The sequence below is a fragment of the Triplophysa rosa genome, linkage group LG8 (assembly GCF_024868665.1).
Source record: "Triplophysa rosa linkage group LG8, Trosa_1v2, whole genome shotgun sequence".
Taxonomy (NCBI): Eukaryota; Metazoa; Chordata; class Actinopteri; order Cypriniformes; family Nemacheilidae; genus Triplophysa; species Triplophysa rosa.
Window position 1 is genome coordinate 27,546,224 of NC_079897.1, and position 23,133 is coordinate 27,569,356.

A 23,133-nucleotide genomic window follows, 5' to 3' on the forward strand; every position below is an offset into this window, starting at 1 on the left:
TTAATGCCTATCTTGTGGGGAATTTCTACCGGTATATCGCAAACGATATAATATCGCCCATCCCTACTTCTTTACTATTTTTCTAAATTAACTTAATAAAGAAACAAAATAGGAATAATTGGCTATTAAAAACAAAACTGCAACAGCCTGTGTAATGCGAAAGTAATAAAAAAAACACGGGCTTCAGTCTGACTATAATTTACCTTATTAGTAAGTTTATTTATTTTATTTAGCCTTGTTGTGCAAGATCTCTGGAGCTTGTGCAGAGGCAGCAGCTTTTGCCAGAGGGGAACTGGAATCCCCTGGTTGGGCCTGGGTTCTCCTGAGGTTTTTTCTCTCAATTAGAGTTTTGGGTTCCTCGCCACCGTTTGCATACTATTTTTTGCACTATTTTCCTGGCCGGGGGAGGGGGGCTGCTTTAGAATTTTTAAGTTTTACTTAATTAATATTGCATATAGGAATTTATAGTCTGTTATATTTGACCTGTGCTTCTCTCTCCTTTATCTTAAATGTGTGCTCTCACTGAGTGTGTGTGTGTGCGTGTCTGTGTGTGTGTGCGCGTACTTGTCTGTGTACGTGTGTGTGTGTGTGTGTGTGTGTGTGCGTGCGCGTCCGTGTGTGTGTGTCTATGTCTATGTGTGTTAGTACGTGTGCATATTGTGTGTGTGGAGTGTTTTGTATGTGGGTATGTCTGTCTTATGTGTTTTCAACTTTTTCTTGTTTTTGCAGGTACAACTTTAAGTTGGTTTGCTTATAGTCAATATGTCTTGTGTACAGCTGCTTTGTAACAATGAAAATTGTAAAAAGCGCTATATAAATAAAGTTGAGTTGAGTTGACTCGGGCTGAGAATTCTGATAAGCTGTTGGACAAGGGCTGGTCTAGAGTCTGAGTGCTTTGGGCCAGGGCCGGGCTAAGGCATACATTTGAGGCCCGTGCAGGGCTCTTGTATGAATGGGGACTGTTAAATATGACCTTTGTGTTCTGATTGGTGACATTTTTGTGAACTTTAGTTCTCCAAACAGGACCACTTCAAAAAGGCTTCCTCCTGGGGTGCATTTTTACCAGATTCCACGATTGGAAATTGCTCTTACATCTAAGATGGAGATTTATGTGGAGGCATCTAATGTGTTCTGGAGCATCAGCTCTGCACGTCTGCTGTTGGTGCCAATGGAATCAGGTACAGAATATTGTGTTATTCTACTATTAACAACATTGAGTTTATTTTTAGTAACTATATTAAAGAAATTAAAGAATGCAGAAAATACATTATATAACTGCTCTAGCTACAATTATTATTCTTTCAATATTTCATGTTCAGTATAAAAGATGTTTTCATATATCTTAAATTAATACTTAAAGGGGATGTAACACGCAGTTTCTGACAATCTCATATTAATCTTGTGTACCAATAAAGTAGTATTGCATACTTCATATCTTCGAAGAGTCTTTAGGTTGATCACATTTATAAAAGACAGATACAGCTTTATGATAATTTCCCGAAAAAGACGAGCTCCTGAAGGCGCGTGCAGGGGCCAGCACGTTGAACAGACATTAAGAAGTCAGAATGCATGAAGCACTGATGAACCACCCCTTTAAAAACAATCTGCTCACAGTGCGCACACTCAGCTACCTCGAGTGTTCAGGATCTGCTTGTAAGGTCTATGGTCAGGGCCAGAATGCTGGGAAGATGCAGAGGAAGCAAATTTGAACCGCTCAAGCAATTAATAACAAGGACAAATTTCAATTGGTTGATAATAATTGGTTGACAATTTGGTGATAAACTACTTTTTAGTGCCTTCATACGTTTTATTTCATTAGCTCATGGGATATGGGTGAGGTATGAATATCTTGTTTCAAAGAGCAGAGTTGTTTTTCCTGCGCAAAGGGCCAGATGCAAGATTTACTAACAGCTTGCGGCAGCGCAAACGCCCTTTTGGCGTGAAAAACTGCTGTCGGTATTTACTAAAGACCCGAAGTGGAAATTAGCGCCTAAAGGGTGTGGACAAAGATGTTTTTGCGACTGACCTTATTGCAAATGCATTTGTAGGAGTTCCCTCTTCAGACGCAAACTTTATGGGAAGAGAGAATTTAAATGAATCACACAAGGTGATTTACTAAGGTTCATTCATTCAGTGCAGGGTAGAGTGACAGCGTGATGCCATTCCCCTCAGAAGTTCACAGTTTAACGAGAGACTGTACAGTGCCTGGTGAAAATGAGGTTTTAAACACATTTACATTTTAGATAGTGTTGATATTTTCATCTTTAATAATTTATATTTTCCGTCTGCGACCCACCCGCAGTTAATCAATGTTCATTTATATCAATTGACCCCAGACCCCCGGATTATCAGCATCACTACCCAGCGCTAATTTGCGCAACTTTTAGTAGATTGCATTGGTCACTATGGGAATGAGATATTGCGCCTGTGTTTTTTTAATGTCCGCCTTGTTAGTAAATCACCCACAGAAATGTTCACTCCCATTGGTGCTTTTTTAAAATTGCGCTATTGCGCTATTTTGCCATGTTTAGCAAATCTGGCCCTAAAAGTATGAAGGTCATTAATTTCTGAATGCTGTCAATATATTTATAAAATGAGTGAGACCAAGTGACATAGGACTCTGAACTAATGCAGTTAAAAGTAAATGGTTAAAGCAGAATAATCAAACATTTACCTAAATTTCATGGTTATTAAAGATGGATGGAAAATGTGTTCTGTGAACACAATTAGCTCAAATAAATTCAGTTCATATGTGAAATCATGAATTGTAGTAGACCACAGTATCTTTTTTTTAATTCTCCTTGTTTGCAAACATGGTATTGTGGAGACTGAGTGTGCTCAACACGGATTGACTTTTTAATTGATTGTCTTTCAGCAAAGTACGGCCCTCCTAACATTCAGAGGATTGAAGCAGATGAGTTAGGATGTTTCAGGTACAGATGGAGTCTTCCGCAGTCTCAGAGTTGGGTGAAATTGACCTTTGATGTGGAGCTGAGTCTGAAAGAAGTGGACAAGAAGTTATCCACAGAGTTGGTGAGTTAATGCTTATATCCACTATAATATTTAATATCTATAATTAGGGTGATCCTGTGTTCTGACGTATTATAACAAATCATGTTTTGTTTTCTGCTGAGTGATAGAGCGAGTCATCTTTCATGCAAGAATAGCCTTCTAAAAGGTATCCAATCACCTCATACAGTAATATTTAGAGAACAAAATTGCCATCATATCAGTCAACTACCAGTTAGTGAGAGCGGCGGCCAACATCAGTGAAGTGTAGAGAGCACAGAGGGAGATGTCAAAGAAGTGTGTGTGGACATCTGACGTTTCAAACACACAGCACGCGAAAGCAGGGCATATTTTTTTGGGAGCAAATGTTAACAGATTAGAGCATTCATACCGCTCGCGTAAGCAGCACGTGCTCGTGGAGCAGAAGCGACTCGTAAGCAGCAGTGCACCGATCATTTCAAGTTTTTTTTTTCTAATTTTGCTGCGCTGCTCACGCTAAATTAAAGCGACAGTGCATACCTTACGGACAAATCCACATGGATTGACAGGAAAAAGTAACACTTTTACCTTTAAAGCATGTAAGTGGTGTCTAATGTGTTTTTAACAGTCGCCATGACTTTCAAAAACACTTTTGCCCGGAGTTTTTTTGCCAAAACCACAACAGCACATTGAAAGGATTTATAATACAAGTATATCTTAAGATCACGTATCACAGGCAGTTTCTGCCAATCTCATATTAATCTTGAGTGCCTATACAGTAGTATTGCTTTTGTCGTATCTTCGAAGAGTATTTAGTTTGATCAACTTTATAAAGAGATACAGCTGTACGAATTTTTCCGGAAAAAACACGAGCTGTTTGAGGTGGGACTAGTGGGGAGAGTGGGATGGAACTACAGCATGAGAAAGCAACACATCATCACATTTATCCCTTCGTGTTTTGTACATTATGCACGTACACGTACACTTATAAAATGCATTCAAGTGAAGGACATTCTGTTATTTATGACCAGTTTTCAGTCAGCTAAGCACACTGCACAATTAATAAATATCCTAAATATTCTTCTGCTCATAACAAATCAGAAGCATTAATATGCAACGTTCTTGCCTCTTTGTCAAAGGAAAAAGTTCAGTGTGATTTGGACAAGTGCCCCTTTGGATCCGTCCAGCCATAAAGACTGCTTCTTGTGCGATACTTTAATCTAATAGACTAGAGGGTGTAAAAGTATGGATTTCCCTGATAATTGGAGAACACAAAAGACCTAGAGTTGGTTTCTAATGAAACGTGTCCCAAAATGGAGAGACATTCAGAGCAGCCTCATCAACTTCTACTCCAGATATTCTACTCTCATTTTGACAAAACCATGCTCTTTGATGAGCGGTCTTGTGCAAAAAACATTGTCACTTGGTGAAACAAAAACAAGGTGCCTGTGTCTCATAGATGCACTGGCACATTTTGTGAGATGGGGAGCAAGTCACTTAATTTTGGAGTTTGTTTTATGCCTGCCTGCCTGGTACGCTACAACTGCACCCTTGGAGCGAGTGTTATCATTAATGAATGCTTAATTGGATGGTTGAAAATCTCGACTGAGTGTAACAACAATGAAGTCCATTATGGACTGGACTGCTCTGCATTTTATGAGAAAAGACAAGTGCACACTGGCAAACATGGCAGCACCAGTTGTCAGGCTCTGCCTGTTAGTTTGTTTATTTTTTTGTTTTACTGTTGGATTGTTTTTCCCCTTCACTTCTCTCCTGCCTGGTTTCCCATTCAGCTACTCAGAGGCGTTAATTACTCACACCTGTGTTCCATTTGTTTTACCCTCTATTTTAGCCACGGCTGTCCCTGTTCTCGGCGTGGCGATGTATTTGTTGGTTGCGAGCATTATGCCATGTACTAATGCTTTTGTTCTCTACTCTACTGTTCACAAGGCAGGATTTAATCTCCGCGTCTCTCCCCAGGGAGGCGATAACTGAGAGGGTCGGTTTGGACTGTTTTTCCCATTCGGCTTTTTGCCTCTAGTTTTACCTTACGGATACAGGTGCTATTCTCGCCCCACTGGAGTGAACAGTTTTTTTGTTGTTGTTGTTATTGCTGCCAGGAGTACCCTGTCACCTTGTGTTTATTTTGGACTTACCTTTTTTTTTGGAATAAACTCTCCATTTAACCATACCTGCATCTGAATCCTTGTCACGTCCATTACACCAGTGGATGATCTTATTCTCACAGATCTGCATTTATTTCTTACATTGCTAACATATAGATTGTTTTATGTGTGCAGTGGGAGGTGGAGGTCTGATGGGCCTGTGTTCGTCCTGTATTCCACTTTAATAAATCTGGTCACCCTATCTGAAATACAATAATTTTATACACTTGTTAGAAAGTTATCACAGAGTTGTATTTTCTTCTTCAAATATTAATTTCATTTTAGGTTTTCCCCAGATGTGCATCACAATCAAATGGCTCAATTAAGGTGTGTGATATCCTCCACTGGACCAATTATAGCACCAAAATGAGAGTTCGGTATTTCAGTGTATGGAGTGAATGGAGTGATTCAAAAGTAGCCACCACACTTACAACAGGTATGTAACTGACTAATTATGTCTTCTGAACCTTTTACAGTTTTTCTGAACTACTAAAACACCAAACCTTATTCTCTGAACATTATCATCTGAGCATTTTAATCAATCACTCTTTTGTCAAAACTTTAAACAAGGTCAGATAGTTAGACACAAATTTAAAAAACTATCTCTTTTAAAACTATAGTATCAGTGCATTTTTTTAAAAATGCTTACACGCTTACAAGGAGCATTTAGCGAAAATATTCACTCACATCACTCATCTTCAGAGCAAGCCTGCATAACTCGACAAGAGGAACGCAGAATTCTGTTCGTTGACTACATTTCAGCATTTAATATCATAGTGCCCTCTAAGCTTGTAGTGAAACTCCAGGCTCTAGGTCTGAACAATTCTCTGTGCGGCTGGATCCTGGACTTCCTGACAGGCAGACGGCAGGTTGTCAGAGTAGGCAGCAACATCTCCCCTCTGACCCTCAATACTGGAGCCCCTCAGGGCAGTGTTCTCAGCCCTCTCTTGTACTCCCTGTACACGCATGACTGTGTAGCCAAGCACAGCTCCAACGTCATCGTCAAATTTGCGGATGACACAACGGTGGTAGGTCTGATCACAGTAGGACCTACAGAGAAGAGGTGCACACCCTGACTAACTGGTGTCACAGCAACAACCTCTTTCTGAACATCAGTATGACCAAGGAGCTGGTGGTGGATTTCAGGAGGCGGACCAGTGAGCACTCCCTCATCACCATCGACAGGACTCCAGTGGAGTGCATCAGCAGCTTCAAGTTCCTCGACGTAAACATCACAGAGGACCTCACCTGGAATACCCACACACAGTCAGTAGTGAGGAAGGCCCACCAGCATCTCTTCTTCCTCAGGCGACTGAAGAAATTCGGTCTGAGCTCAAAAATGCTCAGACAGTTCTACAGTTGCACTGTGGGGGGAAGATCTGCAGAGTTGTGCTATCGGTGTTGTGCTGTCCTTACTCCAGGATAGGTTAGAGACCAACATCTCCCCCTTTACGCTCAAGGTGTATGTTGCCGCCATCGCTGCACATCACAAGCTTGTGGCCGGTAAGTCTCTCGGACAGCACGACTTGGTCATCCGATTCCTGAGGGGCTGAATCCTCCCTGTCCGCGCTCCGTACCCTCTTGGGACCTCAATGTGGTTCTCGTTGGCCTGGGAAGGGCCCCATTTGAGCCCCAAGGAGAAGCCGCTCTATCTCATCTCACGATGTAGACAGTTCTCCTAGTGGCGCTCGCTTCCATCAAGAGGGTAGGGAATCTGCACACACTCTCTGTGTCCAGCAATACCTAGAGTCCGGGCCGGGCGACTCCCACGTGATTCTAGGACCCCGTCCTGGCTACATGGCCAAAGTTCCCACCACTCCCTTTAGGGACCAGGTGGTGAACTTGCAGGCGCTACCCCCTGGGAAGGAAGACCCAACCCTGCCGTGTTGTGTCCAGTACGCACCCTGCGCCTCTACTTGGACCACACGCAGAGCTTCAGAAGCTCTGAGTAGCTCTTTATCTGTTTTGGAGGACAGCAGAAGGGGAGGGCTGTCTCCAAACAGAGATTGGCGCAATGGATCGTTGACGCCATCACTCTGGCGTACCAGTCCCAAGATCTCCTGTGCCCTCTGGCAGTGAGAGCTCACTCCACCCAGGGTGTAGCCTCCTCGTGGGCACTGGCTCAGGGCGCCTCTCTGGCAGACATCTGCAGATGCTATGCCCAACACTTGTAGATTCCACAACCTTCGTGTAGAGCTGGTGTCTGCCCACATCTTGCAGTAAGACCGGCGGCCAGCTGGGCATACTTCCTGCGAAGCACCTTCTCCCCTTCATCAGGTAAGTCAGTGCGCTATTCCAGCTTCCCTACTTCCCCCACCAGGCGAAGTACAAGCATCCCATCCATCACTAAGCATCTCTCTGGTTTACGAGCCGGGGCCCGTATTAGCTGGGCCTGTATTCCAAGCCCAGTTTAGGTATAGTTTCCCTCATGAGGTGAACCCCTATACATGAGCTAGTGCTCCACACGAAGTGACTACCCCATTCGGTTGTCCCGTCTGACGTTTCCTCGCTCTTGGTTCCCCTGCTGGTGAACCTGTGACCTCCCATCGGTGGACTCCACCGCTTCTGTGCACCCCTGGTTGGGGGCCCCACACAACTACTCCCATGTGATCTCCCCACTGGTGAGACCGTGTAGGTATTCCACGTATTATCTCCCTACAGCAGATGTGGTCTCCGTAGCATCCCGCCTCAGGCAAGGGGGTAGCGCTTCCCAGTGTTCCTTACGATGTCGGGCGGCTATCTCGTCTCTAGTAGGAGGGCCACCGCATGTACGGCCGTTAGTAAGAGCCTCTCATCGTTGACTCACTCGAACTGATACCTTACTACACCACTGGAGGGTTACGATTCATGGTAACACTCACTTGTGACTCGCCCAGGCCAGTCAGTGTTGCTCAGCTGGAAGTCGAGACGCGGCTCAGTGCTGTGGGGTTTCGTATAGGGACCCCATTCTGTCTCGACACAACGTCGAGAGACTGACAGAAAGGGAACGTCTCTGTTATAGATGTAACCTCAGTTCCCTGATGGAGGGAATGAGACGTTGTGTCCTACATGCCACAACATTTTGCCGTCCGCTGCAGCGACTGAGAATGCCTCTCAGGTTCCTCAGCCCAAAAGGTGAAGGAACAGGCACGTCATCTTCCTTTTATACCCGTATGCACAGGGCGGAGTCTGGCATGCCATGCCATTCGCCAAGTTCATTGGCCTTTTAAAAGTACAATCAGAGATGATAGGTTCTCAAGTTCAAACTCCATTATGTCTCGACACAACGTCTCGTTCCCTCCATCAGGGAACGGAGGTTACATCCGTAACCGAGCTGTTTCCTTTGTTCTAACACACATGCCTTAAATGCTCAAGAAATCCTGGACATGGCTCAGATGTTTCTTTATAATTGTGATTTGTGCCCTGGAACTGGACACTCCAAGACTAAAGGCAGTATTGTTCATCTCTTCTTTTTCAGCTCCATCTGGCCATCTGGACGCATGGCTCAAAGTACCAGATGATGATGGTGATGATATTGCACAGCTCTACTGGAAAGTAAGAGCGCTTTTCACAACACTGACATGGTTGGAATGTGCTAGTATTATATATCTCTATCGGTTGTGTGTATATACTGTATATACCAAAATGTTTTTTTTGTTTATAATTATAATGTGTTTAAGACATTTAATATGTATGATTTAAAAAAGCTTCTTTACAGTTAAGAAGTCAGTTATTTATGCATGATACACGTGTGAAAGGGGTGGTTTCCCGGATCAGGATTATTTTAAGTCAGCACTAGGCCTTAGTTTTATTAGGAAATGTAAGTAGTTTAAACAAACATATCTTAACTCAAAATGCACACAAGTAATGTTTTTACTATGTCAGTGCAAGTTGTTTTCAGCTGTTCCATTTATTTTAGTCTAGGACAAGTCTAATCCTCCCTTTCCAAGAAACTGCCCCATAAATAAAGTCCAGACATATGACACGTTACCAAGAGGAAAATGTAAAGGTAAAGATCCTGGACTGTTAAGCTTTATCATAATTAAAAATGGGATGTATGTCCACTTTTACAGCTGTAATTATTAGTAACCACAGCTGTTTTTTGAGTTTTTCTAACAATCCAATCACATTTTGATTTCACAAAGTCAGGAAAATAGAAGTGGATGTAGGCCAAACGGTGAATCATTTTTATTGGTTTTAAACAAAATACATTCAATATAACCACATCTTCCAAAATCCATTAACTCTTTTGTCATTCATACAGTACTTCAACACCTGCAAAACACTTCATATTTTCAGCACATCTACTGTATCAGATGCAAACACAATAACACTGCTTTCAAAATGTTTAAAAACACATTCAAAACAGAATAATGGTTTTCATGAAGGTTTAATACTTTACGTTTTATGCATTTCTGCAGTTGTAATTTTGAAGTATAGAAAATCTTAGAAAATTATTAGTTATCATCAGAAAATAAAAGGTGTTTGGCCAAGATTCACGATGTAAGTTTTGAAAATGCGGCCTCAGTACAGACCAGTGCAGTTAGAAATGGAAAACAGTATAAAATCGGCCTTTCTACAGCTAATATACAGAAACAGAGTATGATTATATTCAGTCATCTACCATAAACTAGTCGTTTACCATGTCTGGAGCACTAGGTCCGGTTAGAGCTATGTGGTAGATAACTCAACTGTTCCCCGGCCTAAGGAGGCAGGGCTGCTCTGCCCAGCCTGCTCCCAGGAGGGTGCTTAGTGATGGATGGAATGCCTGTTCTTTACCCAGTGGGGAAAGAAGGGAGGCGTAATAGCCACTGATCCCCCTAGAGGAAGGGGGAAGGGCTTTCGCAGGCGTACGCCCTACCGGCTGCCAGTCCTACACGTTGCCCTGCAGGACGTGGGCTGACACGTGTAGATATTAGAACCTTGCGAAGGTGTTGGGCGTAGCCCAACCCACAGCTCTGCAGATGTCTGCCAGAGAGGCGCCCTGATCCAGTGCCCATGAAGAGTGTGCCTCACTCCTAACAGGTAGGGGCGATCTTGAGATCGGTATGCCGTAGCGACGGCATCCACGATCCAGTGCGTCTAGCCTCCGTTTGGAGACAGCCCTCCCCTTCTGCTGACCTCCAAAACAGACAAAGAGCTGCTCAGAGCTTCTGAAGCTCTGCGTGCGATCCAAGTAGAGGAGCAGTGCGCATACTGGACACAACACGGATGGGGTTGGGTCTTCCTCCCCGGTAGGGAGCGCCTGCAGGTTAACCACCTGGTCTCTCGGGAGAGTGGTGGGAACTTTGGGCACGTAGCCGGGACAGGGTCTCAGGATAGCGTGAGAATCACCGGGCCCGAGTTCTAGGCAATCTGTGGACACGGAGGGTGCTTGTAGGTCCCATACCCTCTTGGAGGTGAGCGCCATCAGGAGAGCCATCTTTATAGTGAGGTGAGAAAGAGCGGCAGCTCCGAGGGGCTCGAAGGGGAGGGGCTATTGAGGCCCGCCACCTATCGCAAGAGGGTATGGAGCACGGATGAGGCGGTCGCCTTCTCGCGCACCTTAGGAACCTAATGACCAGGTAGTGCAGTCCCAGAGGCTTCCCAGCAACTGAGTCGTGATGAGCGGCCATAGCGGCTACATACACTCCCAGTGTGGAGGGGGGAGAGGTTACTCTCCAGTCTCTCTTGAGGAAGGGACAGCACGTTCCCGATCGATCAACTCCGCGGGTCTTCTCCCCGAGAAGAGCACCAGGACGAGAAGAGGCGACACTTATGGGTGTATAGCCGCCTAGTGGCCAAGGGGGAGTTGTTGTCAAGGGCCTTAGCTCTGAGAACCAAGTCCGGTTGGGCCAGTAAGGCGCAACTAGTACCACTTGATGCTCCTCTTCCCTGACCTTGCACAGGGTCTGTGCAATGAGGCTCACTGGGGGGAAGGCGTACTTCCGCTTGTACCACGGCCAGCTGTGCGCAAGGGCATCCATGCCGAGGGGTGCCTCGTTCAGGGAGTACCAAAGCAGACAATGGGTGGAGTCCGGGGAGGCAAACAGGTCCACCTGTGCCTGGCCGAACTGCTCCCAAATGAGGCGGACTGCACGGGGATGGAGTCGCCACTCTCCGCGAGGCGTCGACTGATGAGAGAGCGCATCGGCCGTCTGGTTCAAGACACCTGGGATGTGTGTGGCTCGCAGGGAGCTGATCACCTGCTGACTCCAGAGGAGGAGGCGCCGGGAGAGTCGTGTTAGCTGCCGTGAGCGAATGCCACCCTGACGATTGATATATGCCAAGGCAGCTGTGCTGTCCGACCGGACCAGCACGTGCATGTCCTGCAAGAGAGGTTGTAGCCTCCTCAGTGCAAGTAGCACAGCCAACAACTCTAGGCAGTTGATATGCCAATGCAGGCGGGGGCCCGTCCACTGCCCCGACACTGCGTGCCCGTTGCACACGGCACCCCAACCCTGCAGGGAGGCACCCGTTGTCACCACGACGTGCCTTGACCCCTGCCCTAGGGGGACACCTGTCCGCAAGAAGGTCATGGGAGACCAGGGGGTTAGGGTGCGTCGGCAGAAAGGCGTGATGACCATACGCCTTCTGCCGGTGTGCCACGCTCTCCAAGGAACCCGAATCTGTAGCCAGTGTTGGAGCGGTCGCATGTGCATCGACCTGGGGGGGACCACCCCCGCCGAGGATGCCATGTATCGCAGGAGCCTCTGAAATTGTTTCAGGCGGACCGCTGAATGCCTGAAAAGCTTCATTTTTTTAAACGAGGGTACGACCGAAAATGGGCGAACAGTCATTTCCACGCAAAACTTGGCATTTGACAATATGGACGTGAGCGGTTGCTATGATCAAATCTCATGACAGGTCTCAGCTTGTGTACGCAAGTTTTGAGATAGGGCGAAGGTCCGTGTATGCTTTACCCTTTTGATAACTGATGAGGAATAATTATAAATAAAAAGATTATGTTCTTTTCGTTTAGTATGTGTAACACAGTTCAATGTAGGGAAGGAAGGAGGCGGGAACCGGCATCATTCAAACAATAAACTTTTAATCGTGAAAGTAAATAAACAATAATAAAACAGACCGGCAGCCCCTCGCGGCCGACTGCCGGCCAAACAAACTGACTCCACTTAACTTCCGGGCCCGGGTCCTCTCTCTCGATGGTCCGGTCGCTCGTCCTCTTATGCTCCCGAGCTCCCCCGTGAGGCATGCGGGGACCGGCGGTCGCACAGCTGACACTCGTTGCCACTTACGCCGCCGGCCCCGCCTTACTCGCCCCACGGCTCTCGCCCCGCCTTCCTCGCTACATACCCCATCACCCCTCACAGCCGGGGGCAGCACCGAGCTGTGCTTACTCCCCCCCCGGGGGGCCTTCTCCCATGAGGGCCCCAGTGACGGGGCATGCACGGACGAGGCGAGAGAACGGAGCCGGGAGCTCCCGAGCGACCGGGACGAGAGAGGGGAGAGAGGACAAAAAAAAAAAAGTGGTCCGGTTCCCGACACGCTGCCGCTCGGTCCTCAGCCCAGCCGAGAGGCTCTTCCTCGCGGTGCTATGCGGTGGTGCGGGGACGCTCCGGGGCGACCGATCCTCCTCCGCCTCCTGGCGGCCGGCGATGGCTTCGCCCCGAGGGCAGCCGGCAGCGAGCCGTCCGTTCCCTGCTCTTCCCCTTTTCCTTGGTGGACAGTAGCAGGCTCCGGCCCACGGCAAACGGACCGAACTCCTCCGCTCCCTCTTCTACGGCCGCCACCCCACCTCGGCCCAGGAGCCCGGCAGCGAGGTCTTCGTCCCCCGTCGAGCTTTCTCTCTCCGGCACCACCGCTTCGGGCAGCCGCTGGCGGACCTCCTTCGTCCGTGCTGCCCGAACTCCCCAGCACCGCGAGGCCGCTCGGCGGCGAGGGCTCCTGACAGCATGTCCCTCCTTCCTCCCGGGTTTCGGCACCAATGTAACACAGTTCAATGTAGGGAAGGAAGGAGGCGGGAACCGGCATCATTCAAACAATAAACTTTTAATCGTGAAAGTAAATAAACAATAATAAAACAGGCCGGCAGCCCCTCGCGGCGACTGCCGGCCAAACAAACTGACTCCACTTAACTTCCGGGCCCGGGTCCTCTCTCTCGATGGTCCGGTCGCTCGTCCTCTTATGCTCCCGAGCTCCCCCGTGAGGCATGCGGGGACCGGCGGTCGCACAGCTGACACTCGTTGCCACTTACGCCGCCGGCCCCGCCTTACTCGCCCCACGGCTCTCGCCCCGCCTTCCTCGCTACAGTATGTGTGTAATGAACAATGTAAAAATAGATTTGAATGTGATTTCTTATTTTCATTACATTAATAAAGTATTTTATTTTCTAGCCTAATTATATGATCATTTAAATGCTTGACATTACAAGTTTGACGGGTGCTTTGGTGTACAAAAATGAAATTTTAGGCTACATCTAAGATCATTTACGACAGTTAAAGTGCACAATTAAAAGTAAAACATTTTAAAAACTACAATAGGACTAATCAATATATTTCTAAGCAATGTGTAAATTTACCTATTTGCAAGATGATAGCTTCTTCGTTTGACAAATATCCATTCTAATGAAAACAGACAAAACGTATGATTTAATGTTTTTTTTATTTATTATGCGATGTTCACTTGTGGGTGGACACACTGGGTTACAGCTCAAGATTTTCTGGCTTTGTGTGGCAGGTTCCAGGCCAGTTTGTGGGCACCCGGGGCAGAAGACCGCTGGTTCTTGCCTCTCACTGACTGATCTGAAAGAGAAAATAAATAAATTAAGCAAACATAAAACTGCGTGCTTGATTTAAGCAGCCTGAAATGCAAGATTAGCAGCATTAGATCCCGTTTAGAAACATGCATCTGACTCCTCTGCCGCAGATTTTCTCTTCAACTAAATGATTTTTTTTATATAAAAATTATTTACACATTTAATACACATGTAATTGCGCCCCAAAAATGATCAATAGGGCTTAATTTACACTTACATCCGTTTTTACATTAACACATTACTGTAACTCAAACAAAGTTCTTTAAGACTGAAGTCTGATCAATTTAGTTTAAATTTCAATGTATTATACAACCAAAGTAATTTAAAGCCACGACAATACTTTCAGTGTAAAAATAATAGTGAAACAATAATTAATTATTTGCGGAAATTTTTACAAAACATAAATATCCAGTAAATATCCAATAAAAAATAAAAACCTCAGCTGAAGTTTGGTTCGCTTTGCCAGCAGCAGCGATCTCTTTACAAACTGTTTTTCACTTCTGATTTCGCTTCTCAAGGTTAAAGTTTAAATATATAAATCGTAAAAGTTCCTCTTTTTGACCGAATTACATTTATCCATGTCGCAAAATCTAGGGGCGAGGTGTCTGCACCCTCAATTTATAGGGGCGTGATATGTAAATTCCGATTGATTTCAGAGTTTAGTTTTTTTATCATAGATTTTGAGAACAAGCTCATGCAGACCGAGCGAAAAACCTGTTTATAAAGCAGACTGGACATAACAGGCCTCTTACAAAGATAAACACTTAGGTTGGTGTACGATCATGCTGTTTATGTTGTTTACAATGTTTTTGTTGAGGAAAAACATCAGTAAATGCTCGGTCAAGTGAAGCCTGTTAAAGGAAAAGCAGATGTCTGCAGATAAACTCGAGCTTCTCCGCTGTGTGGAACCGTTGCTGAGCGACCAAGTTTATTAAAGCGATTTGTATTTTTGTGTTGGTAATTTTGATATAGTGATGAATTTTACCATCTATTCATTTCAAACTTTAAAACTGCATTTAAGCAGAGTTTCAGTTTTATGATTACGACATAGCATACATGCACTCATGCCTGATTTAGATAAATACGAATTTTGACAAACTCAATTAACTCTTGTTTCCTGGCAGTTGTATAGAAACTTAAGGGGATCATCTCTCTGTGTGAATGGGGTTAATGATGTACAACTCACATTGACGGGTGAATATCCGATCAGTCAGCTTACATGGCAGACACAACTGCATGTATCCGATTCATAGCAGATTTGTTTCCACATACGATTGAGGCCTGAAACCGATCTGAAAATATCAGAAACCATGTACTTTTTTGCTGCTTACACAGTCATGGGTCATATCCGATCTGTGCCACATTGGATGAAAAAATGGGAATTGGGTCACTTGATACATGCAGTGTATATGCGGCCATAGTACATGTTTGACAGACACTTTTATCAAAACAGCCGCAGATACACATTTGATCAGTATATATGTTCTCTGCAATTCATATGCCTGATCTTTGTGCTGATAACACACTGCTTTACCAGTTGAGCTACAAGAACATTACTTTTACTTCACCTGGAGGATTGCCTTTAACTCATTATCTCATTTCAGCCCTCAAAACACTTTCGTGCCAATGGCCGGATTAAGTCATACACTGTTGAATCCAAGGAACCAAAACAGATTTTATGTGATACAAGAGAAAATCACTGCTCTTTCAATCTCAGTAAGTGGATTCGACAGGTCTACCTTACTGCCTCTAATGCAGATGGCAGCTCCACACCTACTGAAGTCAAAGTATTTGGGAAGAAAGGTATCTAGAATTCCCATGCTAAAGTTCAGTCCATTGGTCTTTAAATTATCCCACATCATGCTTGATTTTGTCTTTTTGTAGGACTGGAACCTGTGTCTAACATAAGTGTGCATCCCCAGTCTGAGAGCTCAGTTCTGATAGTGTGGAAAAGCTTGGTGTCCTCTCGTGTCGTGGGATATGTGCTGGAGTGGAGATCTCTCAGCGAGACACATGCAGCCCAACTCTACTTTACACTGCTCAACAAAAATCACTCCAGTACTGTAGTAACAGGTATCATAAAACGAACTAAAATAAAACCAAAATATGAAGAAGGCCTCTATTCTGAAGGTCCAAGGGTCTCTCATCGTTTAAACCCAACGAGCAGGTCTTTGAATTGGGTGTTTAAAAATGAAAGGGATACTTCAGCCAAGAAACAAAATTTCCCCATGTATTACTCACCCTCACTCAAGGCATCCTGACTGAATTTGACTTTCTTCTTGAAGAATAATGGAGTCGGAGTTATAATACCTCATATAATTTTACTTCCAAGCGGTAGAATGGGAGTGAATGGGGAGCAATTTTTGAAGCTCCAAAAAATACATCCATCGATCAAAGAACTGCTCTTCATGGTTCCGTGGTCTAAACAAAGGTCTTCTGTATCCCTTTCTGTATCCAAATATCCATATTGAGAGAGCTATTAACGTTGATGTCTAGCTTTCATTATCCCTGAGCTGCGAGTGAACCTGAGGCTTGTTTTTCTGGCAAATGACGCAGGCGTGTTGTAAGTTCCGGTGAGAAACACAGCATTTTTTCGTTTTGTTCCAATAGGATGCCATCTCCTCTGTGCAAGAGCTTTCGTCACAGTCATTTACCGGAAAAACAAGCCTCTGATTCACGTGATGTGGGTCACTCTTGCTGTGGCTCATTTATCAAATCAAATCCCTTTATTGTCACTCAACCATATACACAAGTGCAACAGTAGGTGAAAAACTTGGGTGCAGTTCCGACCAACATGGCAGTATGACAGATTACAAGTAACAAAGAATTACAATACTTTACAGTAGACATTTCTTTTACACCTTTACACAGTAAACATTTCTGTACAAGTGTTACACCATAATGCAATGAATGACACATAATTTACATGTAACTACACAGCAGCAAATGTACACAATGTGCGTAGTGTACACGTGATAATGACACACAATTTACATATAACTACACAGCTGCAAATGTACACACAATGGGCCTCATTCATGAAAAACGAGCAGAACGATTTTTTTGTGTAAATCGTTCATAAAGTCGTTTTGAAGTAAATTTTCGGATTCATGAAAATGGTCATATTTTCAAAATGTTAGTTGGTATGAAAGAAATGTACACCTGCTCCATACCACGTGTAAATAGTGCGTAAAACCGCACATAACGTTCGGTGTTCTTTTAGACAGACTGATGACACTGCATTTTGATGCACAATATTTCACGAGTTCTTTTGCCCTGTCTTTTATAACTTTTTACTTTGGGAAAAACGCAGAGCTCGTCACTGTCCTTTTTTACACAGCTGTACAATCACAGTGGAGAAGAGGCGGGACAAACACTACATTGAGCAATCATCATGCACAACAACGGAGAAGTTAATATTAATGCTTACTGCATTTTCATATTAAGTAATATTCTTTATAATAAGATACATGTAACAAGTAGGCTAACTGTTGCGGATTTTCTAAATCACACCAACCAACGCATCTCCAGAATAACGCGCAGTGCCTCCAAATCAGCTGGTCGTTTTCAGAAGAGCATCGTTATTGGTCATTAGTAGTAAATATGTGGGACATTGTGTCAACATGATTGTCAGAAATGATTGATGGTGACCTTGACCTTTGCAGTGGGCTTGACTTTCCCCGGACCACCCACATCGCATTGTGATTTTGACCATGTCCGCCCACGTTGTGAGGGACCACCCATGTCGCGTTGACCTTTTGACTGTGTCCGCCCTAAACATTGAAATATCACATAAACATCTATGCTCTACAGTTGGGGGGACATTACACATTTTGCACTTAGAATTGAATGAAACGGCTGGTTGGCCGCTTACGGAAACAAAGATCTGATGAATAACATTGCACCATGTTATCAGACGCATCATAGCACGTATATTTTAAAGGAGAGGTTGTTTGAATGGTTTTACTAGATGTAAAATAAGCCTCTAGTGTCCCCAGAGTGTGAATGTGAACATTTAGCTCAAAATACCCAGCGGATCATTTATTATAGAGTGTTGAAGTTGCCCGTTTTTGAGTGTGTGTAAAAATGCACCGATTTTGCTTTTATCTCTTTAAATGTTAATGAGCTTTTCGTCCCAGCCCCCTCTCCAGAGGAGGGCGGAGTTTCAGGAACTCGTGGCTGAGGCTCTCACTAAAACCATGGTGTTTCGAGTCAGATCCATGGGCGTGGCTTGTTGGTTTTCACTAAATCCTTGGTGTCCGCTCATGAGGACAGAGTCGAGTTCCATACCGAGAAAGAGGATGCTCTGCACCGGGGAGGGCTTGCTCTTCTCAGTTGACCTGTAGCCCCACCGATCTAGGTGCCGGAGCACCAGGTCCCTGTGTGTACACAACAGATCTCGAGAGTGCGCCAAACTGAGCCAGTCTTCGAGATAGTTTAGTACCCACACACCTCCTTCCCTAAGGGGAAGGAGGGCGGCTTCCACGACCTTCGTAAAGACTCATGGAGACAGGGACAGACCGAAGGGGAGGACCCTGTACTGATATGCCCGTCCCTCGAACACGAACCGTCGGAACGGCCGATGTCGAGGGAGGATCGAGACATGAAGTACGCGTCCTTCAGGTCGATTGCCATGAACCAGTCCTGACACCTGACGGACGTCAGGATGCGCTTCTGCGTGATCAACCTGAAAGGTGGCTATTGTGTAGGTGCCTGTTCAGAACACACAGACCCAAGATAGGGCGCAACCCCCCGCCTTTCTTGGGGACGATGAAGTACAGGCTGTAAAACCCGTTGAACATCTCGGCTGGTGAGACGGGCTCGATCACTCCCTTCACCAGAAGGGTGGCGACCTCGGCCCGAAGTACGGGAACATCCTAGCCTCTGACTGAGGTATATCGGATGCCCTGAAACTTGGCGGCGTGAGGCGACTGGATCGCGTAGCTGAGACGGATCGTCTTCCCTAGCCAGCCTGACAGTCTGGGAAGCTGGCAGGTCCCAGAATGAGATGGGGACTAAAGGTACAATCTTTTTCATCGTCCCCCCGGGGGGTGGTTCGATGGCTAGCAGTACGGATTCCTTGCCGGGGTGGGCCCCCGGGAGGAAATCGGCTGCAGGGCGCTGAACAGAAGTCGCACGGGACTCGTACGGCCGAGGCTGCCGATGCGCCGGAGGACTGCTTCTTATTGTCGAACCCTCCGGGGAGGCCCGGTGCGGTCCGCCGCCCTCAGACGGGTCGGGGGGTGAGCGAGGGCCTAGCTGCGGTGTCGACAGTAACACAACCGCACCCCTTGCGAGACGGGTTGCGCGAGAAGCGGACCTTCAGCGTGTACTCATTGCTGCAAGGTCGGCAGAGGAGTTTCTTCATGTGACACAATGTGTGACAGTCGGCGAGGATGCGCATGGCCCGCATGGTCAACTGGTCGTCGTTAGAGCGAGCGGCGTGGCGGCGCGGATCCTGCAAAGCGCTGGGATCGTCTTACCCCGTCTGGAGCTCTGCAACAGCCGTGGGCCTGGCAGGAGCCATAGCGTGAGAGAGACACTTGGTGGCCGCAATGTACGCCGTGCGAGACAGTAGATGGAGCCGAATGCATTCTGACGGGAGTCAGGTCGAGCCCCCCCCCAGGTGGCCGCCGCCTACGGGCACGAGTGCACCGCGGCGGCATACTCCACCTGGGGGAGAACGACGTATCCTCCAGCTGTCTCAACCTCGAGAGGAAGAGAGGGTGACCGAACTTGTGTTTGACGTGAAACTGCCGGAAAGGGGGCGTTCCAGGTCTTACTAAGTTCCTCATGCACTTCCGGTAAACACGGCACTGGGGGCGGGCATGGCTTGGAGCCGCGCTCAAACCCGAGGCGCCATGTAGCCAGCCGCAAGTGCCGGGAGAGGCAGTGCGGGCACTGCAACCCAACACTCAGGGGCCCGGGAAAGCATGGCTGACACTTCGACGTACGCTTCTTCCTGGGCTCGACCCCCCGAGGGAGGGAGCCCGAGGAATCGTCGAGAGTCGGATGGCAGTACGTACCCCCCGATGCTGCAAGAGACATTTCATCATCACGCATCGTGTCCGAATACGTGATTGAGGAATAAGACGGCGGACCGTCTCCTGGGACGGCAGACGAGCAGCGAGGTGTGAACGTCCGTAGCCAGTGGCTTGGCAGATTATCGCTCACAGTAATCCTCATATCACCTCGCTGCTTGCCGTAGCGGACGGCAGGGCCGTAGTCCTGCCACCACGGAACGGGGAGCAAACGAGGTGGTGGCTGAGTCCCGTGGTAACACAGCCACCCGTGACGCAACGTCTGAATCTCCGCCCTCGAGGACTATCACAACGTCTTCCCCCAGCGTACTGGAAGCAGGCATCGTGTCCGTCCCCCTCCTCGATGAGTGTGTTGCACCCATGAGAACAGCGGGACAAGCCACGCTGGAGAAATTTGTCTTTTAGAAAGGAAATTTGCTCGAACACCTCCGGAACTGCCGAGACGCCCAGGTGAGAGCACTGCAAAGGGACCGCGCAGTCACTTCGTAGATTCGCAGCAGAAAAATGATCACAGATCTAAGAACTCATCACCATGCTCACTCCGAAGAACAAAAGGGAATGAATGAGCACGCCGGCTCCCTCTTATAAGGTACCCGGCATGCAAATTTCATTCGCCAATTTTCATTGGCCTTTTCTAAATACTCAGAAGATGATAGGTTTCAAGACAAACCCCATTCTGTCGGTTCGACACAACGTCGAAGAGCACAGAAAGGATATCAGTTATATACATAACTTTCAACGTGTTTATCATACTCGTTCACGACTTAGTTTACGTATGTTGTTCACGATAACGACTGCAGTGAGCAGTAATTAAAATACAGTTAGACGCTGTACTTCTATTGTTAGCAACATTACCAATATAGCGCGATAACAAGCACATTAAAGTGGCAATTTTGAAAGACTAATCAGCAACAATATGAGGTGTGATACTTAACGTTACTGCTTCTGCTGGATATGAGGACTGGGCAGAAGTGTTGGTATTGCTCCCGGTTTCAGTAGCAACCTCGTTGAAAGTCCAGCGTTGTACTGGCCCTCATTCGTGAAGCAGTCCGGCGTGAAATGATTGCGGAAACGTGAAATACTTTACCGATTCTCAGCGGGACATTGCCTTCATAAATTAAATTAACCATGCTGTTCTCTATAACTCAGCTTGCGGGAGTCTATGGAGACAGTTATGCTGGTCGGTACATCCTAATACAGAACAACTGTAGTGCCCTCCGTGGCCAGACATTGTGTAGCTCCAGTGACGATCTAACGATGGCGACTGTTGTACTTCCCACATGGGCTGTGTCTAAGCAAATAGGGCAGATCGTCACCACTGCTGGGCGGGCTTTGCGTTGAGTGATGACATTAACGGCAGAATTCAAATCTTTGCTTTTAACCAGCAGGGTTTTTGAATTACGTGAGCACATTTTTTACTGTTTAGACTGCTTGTTTACAGACACTGTGGACACGTATTAATGTTTTAACACATTATAAAAGTGAATTTTGCAAAATACGTGCCCTTTAAATAAAAATGAATAGGTATTTAGTTACATATAAAATCTAGCCACAGGAGGTCACAAGCCAGTGTACTTTTTGTGCCGGTCCCAAGCCCGGATAAATAGAGAGGGTTGTGTCAGGAAGGGCATCCGACATAAATTTTTGCCAAATCAATATGCGAATCACTAACATGACTTCCATACCGGATCGGTCGGGGCCCGGGTTAAAACGACCGCCATCGGTGCCGTTGACCTACAGGGCACTGGTGGAAATTGGGCTACTGTTGGTCAAGAGGAGAGGAGGAAGGTGTGTTAGAGGAGGAAGGCGTGTCCGTAGCAGAGAGAGAAGAGGAAAGGCAGGAGTTTCGACTGAAAGTAGGGACTTTGAATGTTGGTACGTTGACAGGTAAAGGCAGAGAGCTGGTAGATATGATGCAGAGGAGGAAAGTCGACATTCTGTGTGTCCAGGAGACCAGGTGGAAAGGGAGCAAGGCTAGAAGCATTGGAGCAAGGTTTAAACTGTTTTATCATGGTGCGGACAGGAAGAGAAATGGAGTAGGAGTGATCCTGAAGGAGGAGTTTGTGAAGAATGTTCTGGAGGTAAAGAGAGTGTCAGATAGGTTGATGAGTCTGAAGCTGGAAATTGAAGGTGTGATGTTGAATGTTGTCAGTGCTTATGCTCCACAAGTAGGTTGTGAGCAAGAGGAGAAAGACAGATTCTGGAGCGAGTTTGAGGTAGTGATGCAGAGTGTTCCCAGGGGTGAGAGAGTGGTGATAGGGGCAGACTTTAATGGACATGTTGGTGAAGGGAATAGTGGGGATGAGGAAGTGATGGGCAGGCTTGGTCTTCAGGAAAGGAACCCAGAAGGACAGAGGTTGGTAGACTTTGCTAAAAGTTTGAGATGGCTGTGGTGAACACGTACTTTCAGAAGAGGCAGGTACACAGGGTGACATATAAGAGTGGTGGCAGGAGCACACAGGTGGACTATAGTTTATGTAGATGCTGTAATCTGATGGAGATTAGCGATTGCAAAGTAGTGGTTGGAGAGAGTGTAGATAGACAGCATAGGATGTTGGTGTGTAAGATGACTCTGATGGTGAGGACGATGAAGAGAGCAAAGGCAGAGCAGAAGACAAAGTGGTGGAAGTTGGAAAAGGAAGAGTGCTGTGTTGTTTTGAGGGAGGAGTTGAGACAGGCTTTAGGTGGTCAGGAGGTGCTTCCAGATGACTGGACTACTACAGCCAAAGTGATCAAGGAGACATGTAGGAAGGTGCTAAGTGTATCATCTGGAAGGAGGAAAGAAGACAAGGAGACTTGGTGGTGGAATGAGGAAGTTCAGGAGTGTATCCAGACGAAGAGGTTAGCTAGGAAGAAGTGGGACAGTGAGAGGACTGAGGAAAGTAGATAGGAATATAGGGAGATGCAGCGTGAGGTTAAGATAGAGGTGGCAAAGGCCAAACAGAAAGCTTATGAGGACATGTATGCAAGGTTAGATAGTAAGGAAGGTGAGAGGGATTTGTATCGGTTGGCGAGGCAGAGGGATAGAGATGGAAAGGATGTGCAGCAGGTTAGAGTGATTAAAGATAGAGATGGAAATGTGTTAACAGGTGACAGGAGGGTGAGGGAAAGATGGAAGGAGTACTTTGAGGAACTGATGAATGAGGAAAATGGCAGGGAGAGAAGAGTAGTAGAGGCAAATATTGTTGAGCAGGAAGTAGAAAGG

At 46.3% G+C, this 23,133-nt stretch overlaps 2 protein-coding genes across 3 annotated transcripts in view; one reads left to right on the top strand and one right to left on the bottom strand.

Moving 5' to 3' along the window:
• csf3r (colony stimulating factor 3 receptor (granulocyte)) overlaps window positions 1-23,133 on the top strand; it is a 47,553-nt gene that overhangs the window by 14,435 nt on the left and 9,985 nt on the right. For both annotated transcript variants that reach the window (XM_057339749.1, XM_057339750.1), the window contains 6 exons: window positions 1,012-1,178; window positions 2,876-3,033; window positions 5,439-5,589; window positions 8,611-8,687; window positions 15,492-15,690; window positions 15,772-15,960. In XM_057339749.1, the coding sequence (XP_057195732.1) occupies window positions 1,012-1,178; window positions 2,876-3,033; window positions 5,439-5,589; window positions 8,611-8,687; window positions 15,492-15,690; window positions 15,772-15,960 (941 nt within the window). The remainder of the gene's footprint in view (window positions 1-1,011; window positions 1,179-2,875; window positions 3,034-5,438; window positions 5,590-8,610; window positions 8,688-15,491; window positions 15,691-15,771; window positions 15,961-23,133) is intronic.
• On the bottom strand, window positions 9,625-13,011 carry LOC130557741 (uncharacterized). Its single transcript, XM_057339751.1, has 2 exons — window positions 12,868-13,011; window positions 9,625-12,346 (listed from the first exon to the last, which is right to left on the bottom strand). Exon 2 carries the CDS (start codon window positions 11,909-11,911, stop codon window positions 10,463-10,465), a length of 1,449 nt encoding a protein of 482 aa, XP_057195734.1. The 5' UTR covers window positions 11,912-12,346; window positions 12,868-13,011; the 3' UTR covers window positions 9,625-10,462.